Source organism: Carassius auratus, chromosome 30, assembly GCF_003368295.1.
Source record: "Carassius auratus strain Wakin chromosome 30, ASM336829v1, whole genome shotgun sequence".
Taxonomy (NCBI): Eukaryota; Metazoa; Chordata; class Actinopteri; order Cypriniformes; family Cyprinidae; genus Carassius; species Carassius auratus.
Genome location: NC_039272.1, coordinates 17,671,227 through 17,690,723, shown reverse-complemented (window position 1 = coordinate 17,690,723; position 19,497 = coordinate 17,671,227). Strand labels below are relative to the sequence as shown.

General features: G+C 37.1%; 1 protein-coding gene across 1 annotated transcript in view; it reads right to left on the bottom strand.

Moving 5' to 3' along the window:
* Positions 1–1,737: 1,737 nt before the first annotated feature.
* rras2 (RAS related 2) overlaps positions 1,738–19,497 on the bottom strand; it is a 53,074-nt gene continuing 35,314 nt past the window's right edge. Inside the window, exons 2-6 of the mRNA XM_026211834.1 lie at positions 10,085–10,172; positions 7,829–7,931; positions 5,498–5,606; positions 4,825–4,943; positions 1,738–4,497 (exon numbers count right to left, since the gene is read on the bottom strand). Of these exons, the coding sequence (XP_026067619.1) occupies positions 4,410–4,497; positions 4,825–4,943; positions 5,498–5,606; positions 7,829–7,931; positions 10,085–10,172 (507 nt within the window). The 3' untranslated portion in view covers positions 1,738–4,409. The remainder of the gene's footprint in view (positions 4,498–4,824; positions 4,944–5,497; positions 5,607–7,828; positions 7,932–10,084; positions 10,173–19,497) is intronic.

The window sequence follows — 19,497 nt, the reverse complement described above, 5'->3', positions numbered from 1 at the left end:
TAAACTTGACTTTTAGTCATCTTCATAAAACAGGACAAAATTATCTTTTAGTAGATATATGCAATTAAATATGATCTCTGAACTGATAATATTCATGTCTCATTTTGCCTTCACAGGCTTATACCTGTCCAAAAACTGCTCTCTAGAATGAGAATATCTTTTTTCCCCAATAGCATTTCTTGGCCCTGAAAAAGCCCTCAACATTGTCAATGTATGTCAGGATGAGATTTTCAAAATTGAATCTTACATTTATTAAAAACTTATAAAGCTAATAAAGAGCAAAATAAGTAGCATACCTAAATCTTTAAAATCATCCATGAAATATTGGAATAGAATTTACTGAAGTTTTATAAAACTGATTAAAAGTAATCAGATCGTTGTTCAGAGTGTTAATCAAAACAAGACTTTTGGAAGAAATGTACCAATTCTAAATGGTTTATTGGTTTTTTCAGTGACTGTTTATTTACTAGAAAACAAAGAATGTTGCCAATATTTGAGATCTGAACAATGCGGTTCACTCACATCGCTGCCGGTTAACCATGTGCTGCCAGGCAAACCCAACTTCAAAAATATGTTTGCAAGCGCAGTGACATTAAGCTGTCAATCCAGCCATTCATGACCCAGATGTGCTCAAAGGACACAAAGCTGTCTCCCAAACAACGGCTCGAATTGAGTACAGCCAGTCAAAGGCACATTCTGACCTCATAAAGGCATCCATGTTTTTGCCACATGCTCATCAGGGGGGTGGGGGGGTGGGTAAGAAAGTGTTTTAAGCTACCATAGATCAGTCAGATTCAAACACCAGTATCAATGTGCTCGTTTTCTTCTTTTCTATTATGATCCCTCATTCCCAGCAGGTGATGGTGATTATTAAAGCCCACTTATCCATGTGAATATGTGTGAATGTGTCATGGCGATTTTGACACAGCGCTCATCCACACAACGTGAACGGAACAACAAAACCCCCAAAATACATTTATGTTAATACATTTTTAAGGCTTCTGCATTTGACAATTATAGACTGAAGAGACCAGTGATCCATTATATGATTGCATGCATAATTCATTCTTTAGATATATGAGTATTTAAGGTCTCCCTGCACTGGGAACTACAGTTTTAGCATTACATCACCTGCCCACCAATGGATTCTCTGCAGTGAATGGGTGCCATCAGAAGGATTTGAACTATTCTTTTAAATAGATTGTCTTATGATGCTTTTGGGAAACTCAGCCCTGACCATTCAAGGCCCGTCTCCGAATATGCTTTAATAGTAACTGTGCATTCAGATTTACAATCACTATAAAACTGACACACACAGCAACAACTCTATATTATAGCTGTCACTGCATTGATTTAATTCGGTTACTTGACACATTAATCGTAGAACTGTCACAGCATGAGCAAACAACAGCTTTTCTGAAGCCGCTCCTCTTAATTCGGAGTATTCTCCAAAATAATATGACACCCTTCTCCTTTATAATGTTACCGAACACTTTTAAATCTCATGAAAGAACACACAGCAGACTCAATAACAATAAAACCAAACTTATGACATAAGTTGTCACACAGCTCATTACCGTATCGGCTGGAACACCATCCAAGAATAGAATGGAAGTTTTGCAAATCACAGGGAATTTAAGGACAGCAAAATAACAATCTACTTGTCACTTACAGAACGAGAGCTATCCTTCTGTGCGACGTGTTGTACCCTGTTTCCTCATTAAGGAAAAGCAAATATATCACAGATAAAGCATAGATTTTATTATAGCACCAGAGGCTATACAGGGGGAGGGAAAGATGTGACAAATAAAACACAGTATGTATTAGATGTACACAGACTCTGGGAAGAAGAAGAGCCATGCACTTCCGTTCTTACTAGCTTTGGATTTGATCCATGTTGCTATTAACTGGTGTAACGGACAAGGTTTAGGTTAGGATATGAACCTGAGTCATCACAAAAGGGCATCGCTCGAAGCATTGGCCCAGTGATCACTGATAAAGTTGTTATAGGCTATGAGGTGGACAACTGTTAGGATGGGTTATCGGCTTCAGTCCACCGAAAGGACCACAGTTCAACACACATTGGCCTTTTTTTTTAGTTAAAAACAAACCAAGATAATTAAATACTCCTCTTTACATATACACACAGTTGTGCCGCGAGAGCTTTTTTCACTTACAAACATATAAAAATACTCATTAACTAGTCTGATAAGAAAATAATGTATAAAAGTATATAGTAAAAACATTTAATCATGTCCATTCAAAGATCACTTCCATCTTTTCTCTTATATTACATGATGATGAAACACAAAAACTAAAACGGTTTATTTGTATCCCTCGTACAGAAATGCACGCTGGAAAATAATATTCGTAGAAGATGGAAATAAAACGGGACATGATAGGAACCCTCGGTGTATGAAGCCAGGAAGCAAATGATCACCTGTCAGAAGAGAAATCCCAGATTGAAGTGTGAATGTCACCGAGACGTCAAACCATATTAAATGGAATGTGGATGTCTGGTGTCTAAAAAAAACAACTTGATTTGATCGGATCACATACACGAAAGATCTGTGATGTCAGCAGTTCAACAGAGTCCTCACGCGGTTTCAGTCACTTAAATACGTTTCCAAACCGAGAAAAACTAAATCAGTGTATAAGTGAATTGAAATACAAGGCCAGAGAAAGAGACAATTATCTGAAAGACTAATTCTCTGTGTCACCGATTTCGGTGGGGTACCGAGTAGAGAACAGACAGCCTATTGTGCACTACTGAATGAGCAGACATCGTCAGAACATTGTGAAAAGACTGTAAATGGAGAAACCTGAGTCTGAGGATAGTCTGTAGAATTCCGAGCTGAGAGTCAAGAAGGCTTGAACAAACCATCTACATGTAGAATACATTTCACAATCACAGAACGGAAAGGGAAAGTTCAACCAAAGATGAACATTCTCTCGTCCCCCCAAACCTGCATGACACACTAACTTCTGTGAAACACAAGGAGATATTTTGAAATATGTTTTGCAGAAAAAATGAACAGTCATGGGGCCTTAACAACAACAACTACTTTCATTCTGGCATGTGATCAAAGACAAATAAGAAGGAAAAAGAAGAATAAATAATTTTCCCCTATTCAATATGACTGTATAATAGTAATAATAATTGAAAATAGTATTTTTACTCTAATATTTAAATTATAAACATTAATACAGAAATATAATACTATTGTACAGTAAAATAAGAACAACAGTGAAATTAACAATATTTATGGACTATGGCCTTAATTTCTTAGATTTTTAAACATAAAACAATAGTCATTTTGGCGGAAAACCAGAGGGAGACCGTAAAACTTTTCTTTTGTTGACAAACGCAGCAATTTGTTCCTCGCATACACATAATTCAAGTGGGTCTGAAAGAAGGTCAGAAAATGTGAAAATCAATATAAATATTAAAGCAAATTGAAAATCACATCCTTGTTTATTGTATGGACAAAAAAAAAAATTGTGTTCTGCAGATAAAAGGTTTCGGTTTGGATCAGGTTTGGAACAAATGAGGCAAAGTGAATGATTTTTCATTTTTAGGTGAACTATCCCTTTTAAAAAAAGAAAAAAGAACAAACAAACCCATACATGCCAAGAAGCCTTACGATGCGAACCAAAATGACACCTTGACCAAACAGTAAGTTGGCAAACTGACTTCACTGCTGACGAAATTGGCATAATGTTAGAGGCTATCTATGTACATATCTGCGAGTACATTATTGTTTTAATGCATGTCAAAACAAGCTCGTCAACCTCACACACAATACTCTGCGACTGAGTTTTTGTCATTATAAAGGTGGTCTCAACTCACACGAATCTTCACTTCTGTACAATCGCTGATTAGCATATGGAAGTAAAAACAGATATGGCACGACACACACACACACACACAAAGCTTCAGAACATCATCTCAATCTAGATCTCGTGACTAAAAGGCGTCTGCAATCTCAATGGTGTTTCATTTAGTCTTTCCATCTCAGCAAACGTACTAATGTCACAAGGCAAGAGAAAGAAAAAACCCTTCGAAATACAAAAACAAGGAATTGTGTGTGTGTTTTATAGCAAACTTGTAAGAAGCGATGTTTAGTGTTGGGGCACGATTACCATATTCTAGGTCACACTGATGTCAGTACTCTAGTTGAAGGTAGAATGGCGAGTTCCATCAAGATTTTGTCAGTTTGGTTCTTCTAGTAGTGAAGTCCTAGAGGCACAACTGCCCCTGATAAGGCTATGAGAGAGACTGCTGTTTTGAAGACATGCACATGTAGAAAGGCAGCGAATTCATCCGCACAGGACGTGATGTCAGAAGGCAGGGTGGGGGGCAGGGACCGGTGACAGCAGCTGGGTGAGTGGCGGCAGTGAAAGGCCAATTAGACAATCACACAATGGCAGCCGCTCTTATCCTTCTCTTTGCGCGTGGGCTCCGGCGAGGGTGGGCACTCTTGCTCTTGGAACTTCCTGTGAGAGGATGTGACAATCAGTCAAAACTTTTAGCGAACAAATCTCTGAGCTCAATTTAAAAATCACGTAATACGAGACATTTTTACCCATGAAATTGGATAAAGTAGACACCAATAGCTCTATTAAATATGCACCATAATGAGATCATAATGACAACATTGTAGCATACGATTGTTTGAAATGTTCATCTTTTCTTAACGTGCACAGATTTACATTCTTATTTCAGAAACAGTATGCAAGTGCTCCATTTCAACCACAGTCTGCTGTTTGTCTGCTGCCACCATCTGGTGGTACAACAGCAATGTATGACACACACACACACACCTTATGACTCGGACCAGCTCGTGGAAAGCCTGGTCAACATTCATACGGATCTTAGCTGAGGCCTCCATGTAAGTGACTTTGAGTTGCCGGGCGAGCTGCTGACCCTCCTCCTGAGTCACCTGAAAAAGAAATCCCTCCTTAATTAAAATCCAGCTATGCACTTCATTTTTTTCAACTATTAAAATTTTTGCTTTCTGTTTAAAACAATATTTCTCATAAGCTGCCTTTCATAAAGGTAGAGACAACTGATGCAGTTCATTTACAACAGGCTGACATTCTCTGTTCTGACACTAGGTGGCAGCGTAACACAATCCGAGTGGCTTTCTATGCACTCAGTAACCCCATATCTTTTATTACCATCTCTCTCCCTCAGACACACACACTCTCTGATATCTTTCAGCCTTTCAGTTCATTGATTTTCAGGACTGGATTTCATCCACATGTAATTACCATGAAACTGTGCTCTTGAGGTCTGTATATATGTGTGAGCAGTATGTACATGTGTCATTTTACAACAGAAACTATACAGACAGAATCTCTGCAATGGATACAGCAGACTGCCAAGTCATGGTAAGATTGCAGAGCAGACAAAGAGTATTAAAACATTCATATCAATACTCATTCAGTGGAGCTCTCTGAAATTGCAGTATTTGAAGTGATTCACGCCACTCACTTGTCTCTGTTGCTCAAGATCAGCTTTGTTACCCACTAGAATCATGGGAAATTCATCCCGGTCCTTCACTCTCAAGATCTGTCGTTGGAACTTGTAGATCTCTTCAAAGCTGAGGAAAACAAGATGATGTATAGCCATTAAAAAGGTCCAAGCAGCTTGAAACTAGCCATGCATTTTCTCTCAGACACACACACACACACACACACACAAATGCAAACATGAAGCTGTAAATGTAATAAAATTATAAATTATGATAGAATTTTCATTTTGGGGTAAACCTTATAAAATAAAACAAAAACCATTTCTAAATATAAAATTCAAATACATTTTTTTTAAAGATAAATAAAAATAAATCATCCATCAATTCATCAACCAATCAATCAAATTAATATTTTAATATACTGATCTGTTGCTCAAAAAACATTTGTTATTATTATTATTATTATTATTAATGTTGAAAACAGCTATGCTGGTTAAATATATTTTTGTGGAAACCTTAAAGCATTTTCTTTAGGATCCATTGATTAATAACATTTATTTAAATGGATTTTTGTAACAATGTAAAAGTGTTTATTCTGATAAATATATATTCTTACTGAATAGAAGTATTACTTTCATAACCAATTGTACTGAGTTGACCCCAAATGTATATATAGTGGTTTAAAAATGTTATGTCTTTACATAAAATATTGAAAGAAAATAATTTATTAATTTTAAAGATTTAAAGTTTATTAAGGTTTCAATTTATGAAACTAAATCAAATTAAATATGGCCGCGGCTATTTACACTAAATGAAAATAGCATATTTTCTTAGCAACACATGCTATTTACACTAAGTGCAAATAGCTATAGATTCTATTTACAGTATATTAAAACTGCAGGATCTTCTGCTATTTATAATACTAATAAATATTGGCAATTATCTGCACCTCAATATCGGAGTATATTATACAACAATATGCAATAATAACGTAATGAGTGTTATTTGTAATTTTAACTCATATTATTAAATGGATGCTACTTTATTGTGACTATAAAGACCTTGATACACCTACCCCACCCCAATACTTTATTTTCAACTTTTCTGTTACTTCCTTAATTTTTATTGAAAATAAATGCCTATCCGATGAGATATGAGATTTGCAAAGGGAGAAAATTTTTTTTGGCTAAAGGCGGATTCAAACTCGGGTCAATCACGTCAAAAATAACCACGACACATGCTTTACCATCTACACCACTTGAGCTGCTGTTAGGCGATCGTCTTTTGTAGTGTCGACTAGACCAATCACACATTGGTGGGCGGAGTTAGTGTAAATAAATAGCCTCTGTCAAAAAGATGGATATTTTTGCACTTTTTATTTCTGATTAAATATACTTTTCAAAGTTAAGACAAAATCTCTGTGGAAACTTTGTGGAAAATATTATAAATAACTACACTAGTGGTGTTGTTTCTGCTAAGACACCGGTTGTGTCAACTTGAGGGGAACTAATAACAAAACAAAAAATCTCCTAATAATTGTCCGATAACCCATATGGGCCTCAATACATCAGGCATCCCTAGTGAGGATGTTTTCAGAAATGATGAAATGAAATCACATGCATACACCCACAGAGCAGAGCTCCACCTCTCCACAAAACCTAAATGGAATGCAAGCCCACCCTTCCAGCTGATGAGCAGCTATCTCTGTTTTGGGCCACAGAACTGCATTACAGTACACAGGATGACATGAGGTCACTCAGTTCTCATGCCGTTGCTATAAACTTTTCAGTAACAATGTTTAGTAAAGATGGCTAGAAGCTGTTTTACAGAGAACAGTGTGTGTAAGCTGGGGAGGGAAAGACACTCATATGAGGTCTCTGTTGATTCTGACAGTGCGAGTTGTCTAAATGTCATGCAGGAGGAGGAAATGCTTGTCATGGACTCTGGAGAGAGAGTGTGTTCAGAGAGGCCTTTGCTATCGGCTCCAAGCCCGGTAATGTAAACCAAGGCAGAAAAGACTGTTTACTGTATAAACACTAAGTGAGAACAACTCTAAGAGGGCACAAACCGGCTGATCACACTCCTCATTCCTCGAGGACACAAAACTGCAATGTGTGTGAGATCTGATCATTTGCATGCGCTGGGTTTCACCGAGACCACACCTGCGGCGTAAATTAGCACGCTTCTAATTTTACAGTTACAGAAAATGTAAATGAGAGAAAAGGGGGAGGGCCGTTAATACGAACTGGAATGACAAAAACAGAATGAAAGTGAAACTGAGACAGACAATGTAGGGGAAAGGGGAAGAGAGAGAGAAAGTTGAGAGAAAACGTGAGTGGGACGTTGCTCACCTTCCCCGGTCAGTGACAGAGAAGACGAGAAGGAAGCCCTCCCCTGTCCTCATGTATTGTTCTCTCATGGCTCCAAACTCTTCCTGTCCTGCTGTATCCAGGACTAACAACACAGAACAGCCATGTTAGTCACCCACAGACAGCACTATTGGTATGATCAGAGCCTAAATGAAATCAATTATTATTTTCTATTCAATTTAGTTTTCTTATTTATAGGCCTAACAGGAGTTGTGTTGTGTATCTATGGCAACAGTGAGAATTAATAAGTGTATTTACTAACAGTTATGACTCAACGGCAGATTGAATAATGTCTGTATGAACACATGACAGAAGTCAGCTCCCTTCTTGAGTAATGCTTGTAATCACAGACTCCGTTTGTGTTATTTTAGTGATCAGATCACATTAAAGTGGCATGAAATGAAAATTCGCCCATATCTGTTTTTTTAAATGGATGTTATTGATCTTATTTTGAACAATGCATTTTTTGTTTTTAACATTTTGTTTGACCTCATTATTTTGAATCAGAATTTCATAACTTGAATTTCCATTAAAACCACAGACTTCTCTTTTGTGATGTATGCTGGACTTCTCCAACTACTTAAAAGTTTGCCTAAACCCCACTTTTGCATGCTCACGTTCCTCTCTATCTGTATTTGAGAGCAGTGTGCCCACATCCAAAAATCCCATCAACAGCCGATGGATAGAACAAAGTCCCTGCCCTACTTTTTTTTTATCATAATCATTTGTATTCAGTTGTACATCGCAATACGGAAGAAAACATCACATTCTGCTGTGAAACTGTACCTTTTTGACTCAAAGGCCTTCTGCAGTCTAACACAATATTTAAATTACTATGTTCTTTAAGAACTGTATGTTCTCCAATATTTTTTTCAATATTATTATTATTATACATATATAGTATGTATTATTATAATATTCAATTATAATATAATTATTGTCCCTTGGAAGTTTGAAGCTGGTACTGTCCTCCTGGTTGAACCACTGCCTTAAAGAAAGATATGATTTTTTTTTTAAAGGTGAGTAAATAATGAAAAAAAAAATATATTAGCTTTAAAGGGATAGTTCACCCAAAAATGACAATTCTGTCATTAATTACTTACCCTCATGTCATTCCAAACATGTAACCTTCAGAACACAAGTTAATATATTTTTTATGAAATCTGAGAGCTTTCTGACCCTGCATAGACAGCAACAGAACTACCACTCAGAAAAAGTATTCTCGTAGTTCATAAAATTATGGTTGAACCACTGATGTCACATGGACTATTTTAATGATGTCCTTACTATGTTTCTGGGCCTTGAATGTGGTAGTTGCAGTGCTGTCTATGCAGGGTCAGCAAAGCTCTCAGATTTCATTTAAATATTAAATGTATTATTTGTTTTCTGAAGATGATCGAAGGTCTTGCGAGAGTAATTAATTACAGAATTTTCATTTTTGGGTGCATCTCTTTAAGTCATGCAAATTTCCACCTAGATTTTTTCAATTTAAAGTATTTTATTTTTTATTTTTTTTTATCAGCCATGTGATCCTGGACCACAAAACCAGTCTTAAGTTGCTGGGGTATATCTGTAGCAATAGCCAAAAATACATTGTATGGGTCAAAATTATAGATCTTTTCTTTAATGCCAAAAATCATTAAGATAGTAAATAAAAATCATGTTCCATGAAGATATTTTGTAAATTTCCTACTGTAAATATATTAAAACGTAATTTTTTATTAATAATATGCATTGCTAAGAATTCATTTGGACAACTTCAAAGGCGATTTTCTCAATATTTAGATTTTTTTTGCACCCTCAGATTCCAGAATTTCAAATAGTTGTATCTCGGCCAAATATTGTCCAGTCCTGACAAACCATACATCAATGGAAAGTTTATTTATTCAGAGTTCGGATGATGTATGAATCTCAGTTTTGAAAAATTGACACTTAAAATAGATTTTGTGGTCCAGTGTCACATATATATGGCTGGAGAAAGTATAGTCATTTAGTAGATGCTTTTGTCCAAAGTGATATTACAGTGCATTTTTTATAACCCCGCCCACACAAGTATGCATATTGCATAGAATAATAACGAAATGCACCAGTTCCTCTGTAATTGATTTGATATCTGTGATGTATCATCCAATCATAAAGGGCTTCATCGTTCCTGGCGGTTAGCAGTATATTATTTCCCTACATCCCATGTGATTTGTTTGACAATCAGACTCCTTCATCTATCAGAGGCATACTTACTGTCCAGCCGCGCAGGCCTCTCGTCAATCACACACTGCTTCGTGTAGGAGTCTTCAATCGTAGGGTCATAGTCAGTGACGAAGTATGACTAAACAAAAAGAGAGAGAGAAATATAAACAAGAAAGGTCAATATCACATTCTATATAAAGAGGTGGGAAGGCATTGAGAAAAGTTCATATTCAATATATGAGAGATCCTGTCTACTAAAATGCTTTAATCTCTTTTGGATTTTTGATAGAATCGATGTCTCCTTGACAGCTTACAAAAATCCCAGACTCCTGTATATGTGGTTTGATGGATGGTGGAAATGAATAAACACGGCATTTGATGAAGCAGCTAAAAGACTTTTATTTAGAAATGTCAATATTTGGCAAAATTTTTGTTTGACCAAGAAATTAGCATTGTAGTCTCTAAATGTTTGCTTGTTTATATCTAAAGCTCACTTGAATTCATTTTCGATCATTAGATGTGATGTTAACCAGTCTGTCTGACACCAGTCTCCTTTTTGAGGAACCTTCATACACAAACATCATAAACAACATCGTTTACTTCAGCTTTGAGGGATCTACATGCATAAAGAGCATTTGTTTTGAAAGCTATGCTAAATGAGGGATTAAACTCATAACACAACCCAACAGAAAAACTGTTCTGTGTCTTCTGAAAAATGAAAGAGAGGTCCACCCTTGTGTGTATGGTCAAAACATGCACTGACTTCATGTCAACATTGTCCTCCGTGGCCCTCCGTTTGGGGTTGATAATTCTGGTTAATTAACCGCAAACTTTTCCATTTCCACAGACTATGTTTCTATGCTAATCTGAACACGGTATCAGTTTATAGGAGAAGGGGGAGTTCTAAGGAGGCATTTTTCACATTTTTCCCATGTTTTGTGTGCCTCTCCTCCCAGGAGGCTGTTTAAGTGACGACAGCTGAACGTTGTGTTCAGGCTTGTCTCTGTGTCAACTGAACACACGCTCATGCTCACACACAAACACACACACGATGCCTAAGCAGCAGCTTCCTATTATGAGTTTGACTTATTGATGTTCCTGTAACCACTGGTTGAGTAAACCATTTTTAGCAACGAAACGAGAAGCGCTCCAAAAAATGAGAGTAGGGTTAAGCTTTGTTCTCTTTTCTGCATCAACCATTCACTAAGGATGGAAAACAAGTCTACACCGGAAAACCAGCACCAGTTCAATATTCTTATGATCTTTAAAAGCTCACAAGCAGTTTACACATAATGTGTAAAATATTTGTTGAGAAATATGACTTTTTTTGTACAAAATAAAAAATGTCGTATAATTATAAATCAGAATTCACATGTAATTCATGTTTCAAAGTGTTAATGACTTCAATATTATTCTAAAACGTATAAAATAGTAATAGTAAAGAATGAGTAAGTGTGTCCAAACTTGTCTGGTGGTACTTACACACTCAAAAGTTTGGGGTCAGTAAGATTTTTTGTTTGATTTGTTTTTTGAAAGCCTTTGCTAATCAGAGCTGCGTTAATGTGATCAAAATATCATAAAAATAGTAATACTGTGAAATATTATTACCTTTTTTATACATAGTTATTTTTGTGATGGCAAAGCTGAATTTTCACTAGCATTACTCCAACTTTCATTGTCACATGATCCTTCCAAAATCATTGTAACATGCAAACAAACAGGTATTCCCAGCCCAAATTCATGCCAAGATTGCTGATTGGCTCGTGCAGGCTGTGGTCAAATATTTTGTGTGATATCATGTGATATCACGTGATCTATTTTCAGTGATAATTGTCAGGTAATAGACATTTTCCTGTGTGCTGATCCAAAAAACGCTTTAAACAGAACCTGATTATTTGCAGCATACTGCTATTTTTAAAGCGCAGGCAAAGTACACTTGCAAACGTTTGTGAAAGTGAGCAAATGAAGCATGCATGTTAGCGTTTGTGCATTGACAAAGAAGCCTGTAAACCCTCGCTTTTTTTCTTGACATCAGTCATCCTTTCACACAGTGGCTCCTCTGTATGCACTGTGTGCAAGACTCCATCATGTCCACTTTCCACTGTTCAATAATTCATCAGCAGTGCTGCATATGCAGTCGACTTCATCGCTCACTCGTCGCAGTGGGGATACAGGCAGAATGTGGTGAGAGAGAGTAAGACGGACAGACAGAGAGAAAATACCTTTCACTGAAGTTATGTGAGCAAAAGAACAAGGCACCTGATTTCGTGACAATGCTACAACCTACTGAGAGTGAAAGTCACACTTTAGTTTGATGAGTAAGTGAGAAAGATGCTTTAAAAACATCAGTCTGAACGTGATAAGACCAAACCTTTAGTCATGATTCAACATGGGAGCTCACACATTCCACAGTTTCCTGCACAGCAACACCTCTCAAACCGACAGCGTTTTATTGTCCTCACTGACCACACACACATTTATTTCTGTGAATTGTGGGGACTTTCAATTATTTTTATACTGACCAAACAATATTTTCTATCCCCTAACCCTAAACATACCCCTTACAGAAAACATTGTATGCCGTTGCATTGTTACACTTTCAGATAAACATAGTTTACAATTTTTTATAACCGTTTTCACTTGTGAATGTCAAAACATTTCAGGTTTTACTGTCCTTGTCCTCAATGTAGCATAAACAAGTACACACACACTTACCTACACCCCGTTTAAACGTTTGGGGTCAGTTTCATTTTTTAAATGTTTCATCTGCTCAAAAAAAGACTGCATTTTTGGGATCAGAAATATAGTAACAGTGGTAATATTGTGAAACTTTTTACAATAAAATATCTGTTTAAAATATCTACTATTTAATATATATAAAATAGGGCTTGAGGTTTAACACGTTAATTAGATTAATTAATTACGATGAAAAATAACATGTTAAAATTATTAACGTATTTAAAGAACTTGCCCCACCCCAGACCTACGTGGGTAATCTGACATTTCATACATTTATTTGCCAACAAAAATACAAAGACAAAGCAGAACTGTTTGTCTCAGAGCAAAATGCAGCTGCATTGAATGAATTGGGTGAACCGTTAGGACCGCTGGATCTGAAGCGGCATTGCCCAGACTGATCAGTTTATGAAATCAAAAGCACACAGAGTCATCTGCTCTCTAATTGCTTTCATGGTACTTTGATGTCACAGATGTAAAATCTGATGGTGATGATCTGCTTCAAATTAATGCCTTTCTATAGTCTTCTGTGTCACACGATCTTTCTGAAATCACTGATTTGGTGCTCAAGAAATATGTCATATTATTACCAGTGTAGAAAGCAGGTGTGCTGCTTAAATATTTTGATACTATTTCGCAGATTTTTTGTTCTTTAATCTGATCAATTTTAATGCATACTTGCAGAGTAAAACTATTTATTAATTTATGTTTTTATAATTTTGACCCCAAAATTTTAAATGGTAGTATAGTTATTTAAATGAGGACATACAATAAACTTATATACATAATTAAATTAAATTAATATTCATTTTAGCTTTATTTTAATGTTTCTATTAATATATAAATATTCTCCAGAATATCAGTACATTCCTAATTTATAACATTTAATTTATTACATTTATCTGCAACAATAGCTCAACACACCCAAAATATAAAAAAAAAACACTTTTACTTAATTTCATTATATTTTAAGTTGCTTGATCGCCACCAAAATATGGTTGTTATATTTAATCAACTTCTAGGGACAATACTGTAGCCAAAGAATAGCTAAGTAAACCAAAACGCATAGTCTGCTTTGGTTGTAAGGCAGGTGTAGAGGGTCTGTGGTTGAACAAAGCCTGCATTTCAAAGTCAAACTGTGGGTAGCTGTTCAGAAATGCCCACCTGTCCTACCTTCGCTCTGTGTGACAGCATGTCCCAGCTGACCTTCATCAGATGTATGAATGACCAGAACTAATGGCTAACTCTAACAGTGGTGGGTCCATCTGCTTTGGCCCTCACACAAACTCTCTTAGAAAGAACCATGCTAAATGCAAATCACAGCTCTTCCCCTCAACAAATATACACTCTTAATAATACAGGTTCTTTATTTGCATCTATGGTTTCTGGAAGAACCTTTATGATCCATGGAACTTTTCCATTGTGCAGAAGTTTCTTTATAGTGGAAAAAGGGGTTTTCAAAGAAGAAACTGTTCCTTTAAGAACCAATCACTGAAATGTTCTTTGGGGAAACCAAAAGGGTTCTTCAATGGCATCAATGTAATAGGCATAAAAGGCTTTTATTTTGTAGCTGTGTAGCTCATTCCATTCAGCCGAGCTGTTGTTGTCATGTGAAAAAGAGCCACACTGTACCAGTGCAGGAGATCTCTGATATAAACACTTCAGTCATCAGTCGTGGAAACAACATTTTTAAGGGGCCTCCAAACTCCCTGAATGCTCTATAAAATGCTCTCCGCGCCAAGGTATACCAATTAAAGAGTGCTAGCCAGAGTTTCCAACCGTGTCATACAACTCTTTGCTGCCATAAAGGGTGATCGTAGCCACCTGACGTAAAACATTCTGGGATAGGAGAGGAAAAGGCCCACCCCAGTCGAAACCAACAGGGCACCTCCAACGTTTGGCCTAAAGGAAGGAAACTCCACCTACAGGGCCAGCAGCCAGAGAAATACAGTCCTATGGGTGGTGATGATTTCACAAAAGAGATATTCCCGTTACGCCCACCCTCCCACCGCACACAAGGACACCTCCTTTCCAGTCCAATCACTCTTTCTTTCTGCTTTTTAACACCCACTTATCCCTCCATCCATTCGTGCATCCTCTATCCACCCAGTGAATTCATACCTTTAAACAGTAAGCGCTTGTTTGCCCAGAACAAAAAGGTCAGAGCCAATGCAAAGAACAGAGCAATACAGAAATACAACAAATGGGTAACTGCAAGTGTCTGTAACTGTCTTTGACAATAAAAATACAAACATAAAAAATGTGTGGGTGCACATCAAACTACACTCAAACTACACTTGTCACCCACTTCCGAACCAAAGACGCCTCCACACATTGATCCATCTGACACATTTCAGATATGAATCGCATAACGTCACGCACATTCACATGATGTAAACTGGCAGGGATCCATACAATCCAGTGTATCCAATGTGTGTCTAATGAGCCACATTAGTTGACATGAAACAATGAAGCAATATATAGTTTTCAGAAAAAAAATATTAAGCAGCAACCGTTTGATCATAAATAATAGGAAATGTTTCCTGAACACCAAATCTGCATATTCAAATTATTCCTGAAGGATCGACTGGAGTAATGGCTGCTGATAATTCAGCTTTGCCATCTGATTACATTTGTAAAATATTAAAACAGAAAAAAGTTATCTTCAATGGTCATTATATATTACTGTTTTTACTGTATTTTTTTTTTTATCAAATAAATACAACCTTGGTAGGCATAAGCATGTCTCAGTTTCTCACTGCATGTGTGTGTGTTTACATTTTAGGGCTGGGCGATGTCTACCAAATTGGCATCAGACAATGTCTACAGTGAAATATCATGATGGATGATGACATGACTTTCATGTCACTTCACTTTCATCGGGGGAGTTGGGTGGGGTTAGGGGTGTGCCTGAAGTGTGAAACAAATAACGCGTTCTGTGGAGCCACTAAAAGGTTAGCCGCTTGCCAGTGGTAGTCTGTTGCATTACAGTACATGAAAGTTCACTTACCACATACAGAGGGTATGTCTGGTAAGAAGATGGCGAATGATCTGCAGATCCTAAACACCAATGACAAACATCTAATCTTGTCAAATGTGTGGTAAATACTGCTGCTCCCTATAGAGTCCTTGTGATTACGAATCTCAAAACTGAAAGTGAAAGTAAAATGAGCGGCGCAATCAAAAATCGTTTCAATAACGCCTCCCTGATGCCTATTTTTTATCCTCACATCTCGTAGGCAATTTTTTTCCCTTTAGGGTTTCCGTAGTACACTTAATTTCCTTTCCAAACATGGAACTGGTAAACGGCAGATTGTGGGAGGATGGGGGGTGATGAGTAATCACGATGTCAGCTTAACATTTTGCTGTCTGTCAGCCATCGGCGATGGATGATGGCATCATCTATCGGCCCAACCCTAGAACACTTATGCACATACGAGTATGTGGAGTAACGGAGTGTGTATTTAGATGACAGGTGTATGGCCCAGAGTCAGATTCAAGGAGACCCTGCTCCGAGTGCTGGTTCTTTAATTAAAGCCAAGCTTCTGTTATGCAGCCAGATCACATCTAGCTTGAGGGCATCATGCCAGGCCTTAACAGAACCACTTTCCTTTATATTCATCCATCCAAAGTGCCCCTATATATGCTAGGAGTAGAAAATATTAAGTCAATATAAGGTTTTTTCACAATTGAAATACTTGCTTCACGTTTTAACCCAAGTTAACAATTAATCCTGGGTATTCACACTGTACATTAAATGGTTAAATGGACTTAAATTGTGACATAAATTTTAGATTTTCTTTTTTTGTTCAGATGTTTACAAACACTCAAGACAAAATAATGAGGCAAATATCCCATCTTTGTTTAAAAATGTTAGTTATAACTAATGTTACTTACAATATAAGAGACTATAAGACAATATAATATAGAAATGCCAATGTGAGAGAAAAATTATAGTAAAAAGAGATTACATGGTTGTATTTCTCCACTGCATAGACCGTTCAACTTATGCCGCGTTTCCACCGCAGGAACTTTACCCAGGAACTAAGGACTTCGGCCTGGTACTCGGTGTGTTTCCACCCCAGGAACCAGGAACTAAATAAATATATAATATATAATAACTAAATAATAAGTAAAAAAGTGCCCCTCAGAAAGTCCCTGCTGGCAAGGTAGTACTTTTTCAAAGTTCCGGAACTTTCGGGGGCGGGACTTGGGCGCTAAACATCCTGATTGGTTAAGTTCACGCAGCATTGGTTGAGTTCAACCACCAATTATTCACATCATTTTCAAAATATTACTGTTATTGTGTCATGAAATGTAATTTTTAGTATTTAGTATTTTAGTATTTTTAGTATTTCAGGCGAGAATGTAGTTGTTTAAAACGCAAATCTGTGGTTTATTTATAAAGACAGCGCCTATTTAAAAATGTGTTTCGCCGATCTCGGAGATGGTTATGTGTGCTTATGTATCCGCCGAGAGCAGCCTCACCTCAGCTAGCCCTTCTGACATTCACCGCTGGCTTTGATGTCCCTTTAGTGGTCAAACATAAAATATAATTTGTTTTGGGTAAATCTAACAGGTTATTTTTGGTCTATATTCAATTTATCTATATGTTAAAATGAAAATAAAAAAATATAATATTTCGTTTCATTGTAATGGCTCTATATATGCACATATCCCTGAACTAAGTACATTTCTGCGAGTCCAAAATCAGCACATTTTGTATTGAGAAACGCATGCAGACCTACATCACCAGTTTATTTGCCTAATCTTCCCGGTACATTACACCGTGGTGGAAACGCAGAAAGCAACAGGTCTGGGGGAAAAAAGTTCCTGGGGAAAAAGGTTCGTGGTACAAATGTTCTGGGTAATTTCGGTGAAAACGCGGCATTAGACTCCTTTATTGCACACCAGTAGTTTCCCATTCAATACAGCTCAATTAAACAGTACATTTGAGAAACACGCTCCCATGAAATGGAGCTACTTCTGGGAAGGTTAAAATGAAAAAACCAAAATACCAATGCCAGCTGGTTTTTATTTTTAAGGGCTCTGGGACACAATGAGAGAAGAAGGGACAGATTCATCCTGGAATGAATTTATCACAGTGAAGCTTACTGCTGAAGACTGTGCCAGCTTACAGTCTAAGACCATTTGCTACAGAAAGAACCCTTGTCTTGTAGATAATCATGATGAAAAATAGGATGGTACAGAGAGGAAGGTCAGGGACATGTGACAAATTGCAGTTACGCTAAGTTTTATAATGATTCCCTTAAGCCACTGACCATGTTTGTAGTGCTCTCCTGTACACCAGTCAAGCATATCAGTCACGTTGAGCAACCTGTAACCAACAATCTCCTTATTCAACATTTTACCATGACGACCTCTTGACATTCGGAGGTCACCACACGGCTGACCTCCACACAAGCTAGTAGACGAGCTTGGCCTTTGGCAGCTGTCAGTAATCACGGGCAAATAGCTGTGATGGGAAGGTTAAGATGAAGCAGATGGGCTGCATGGTGCCGGTGCTACACCGTGAGTTCAGTGCCTCCGTTTCACTCTCGTTCAGTACAGACTGACTAGCACACAAAAGAGCCTCCATTTCCTGGGGAAACTCCTATTTTTCCCATGAGCTCATGCAACAGCCAAAAAGTTCATTCAATAACAACAATATGAACTAGATAGTAAAGTTTGTTTTCAAACTTTAAGTTGGCTTGAAAAAGCCTGGCCAGAAAGTTAGAAAAATGTAGAAAGTTTGAAAAGCTTAAAAAGTTTTAAAAATGTAAAAGTTTGAAAAGTTAAGAAGTTTAAAAAAGAAAGTGATTAACATATTACTAGCATTATAAGCAAGTGACTACCATGTCGTTAGCATGATTAGCAAAGTTTTTAACATGTTTCTAGCATGTTGAGAGCATGATTTTAGCATGATTAGCATTTTGCTAGCATGTTTCTAGCATGTGACTAGCATGTTTCTAGCATGATTAGCATGTTGCTAGCATTCCACTAGCATGTTTGTAGAATGATTAGCACGTTGTTAACATTTCGGTAGCATTTTGTTAGCATGATTAGCATGTTACTAATATGTTTGTAGCATGATTAGCATGTTGCTAGCATGTTGCTAGCATGTTTGTAGCATTATTAGCATTTTGCTAACATGTTACTAGTATGATTAGCATGTTGCTAGCATGTTGCTAGCATTTTTGTAGCATGATTAGCATGTTGTTAGCATGTAACTAACATTTTGCTAGCATGATTAGCATGTTGCTAGCATGTTGCTATCATTTTTGTAGCATGATTAGCATGTTGTTAGCATGTAACTAACATTTTGCTCGCATGATTAGCATGTTGCTAGCATGTTTCTAGCATGATTAGCATGTGGCTAGCATGTCTCTAGCATGTTGTTAGCATGTTTCTAGCATGATTAGCATGTTGCTAGCATGTCGCTAACATTTTGCTAGCATGATTAGCATGTTGCTAGCATGTTTGTAGCATGATTAGCATGTTGCTAGCATGTTTCTAGCATGATTAGCATGTTGTTAGCATGTTTCTAGCATGATTAGCATGTGGCTAGCATGTCTCTAGCATGTTTCTAGCATGATTAGCATGTTGCTAGCATGTCGCTAACATTTTGCTAGCATGATTAGCATGTTGCTAGCATGTTGCTAGCATGATTAGCATGTTGCTAACATGTTTCTAGCATGATTAGCATGTGGCTAGCATGTCTCTAGCAT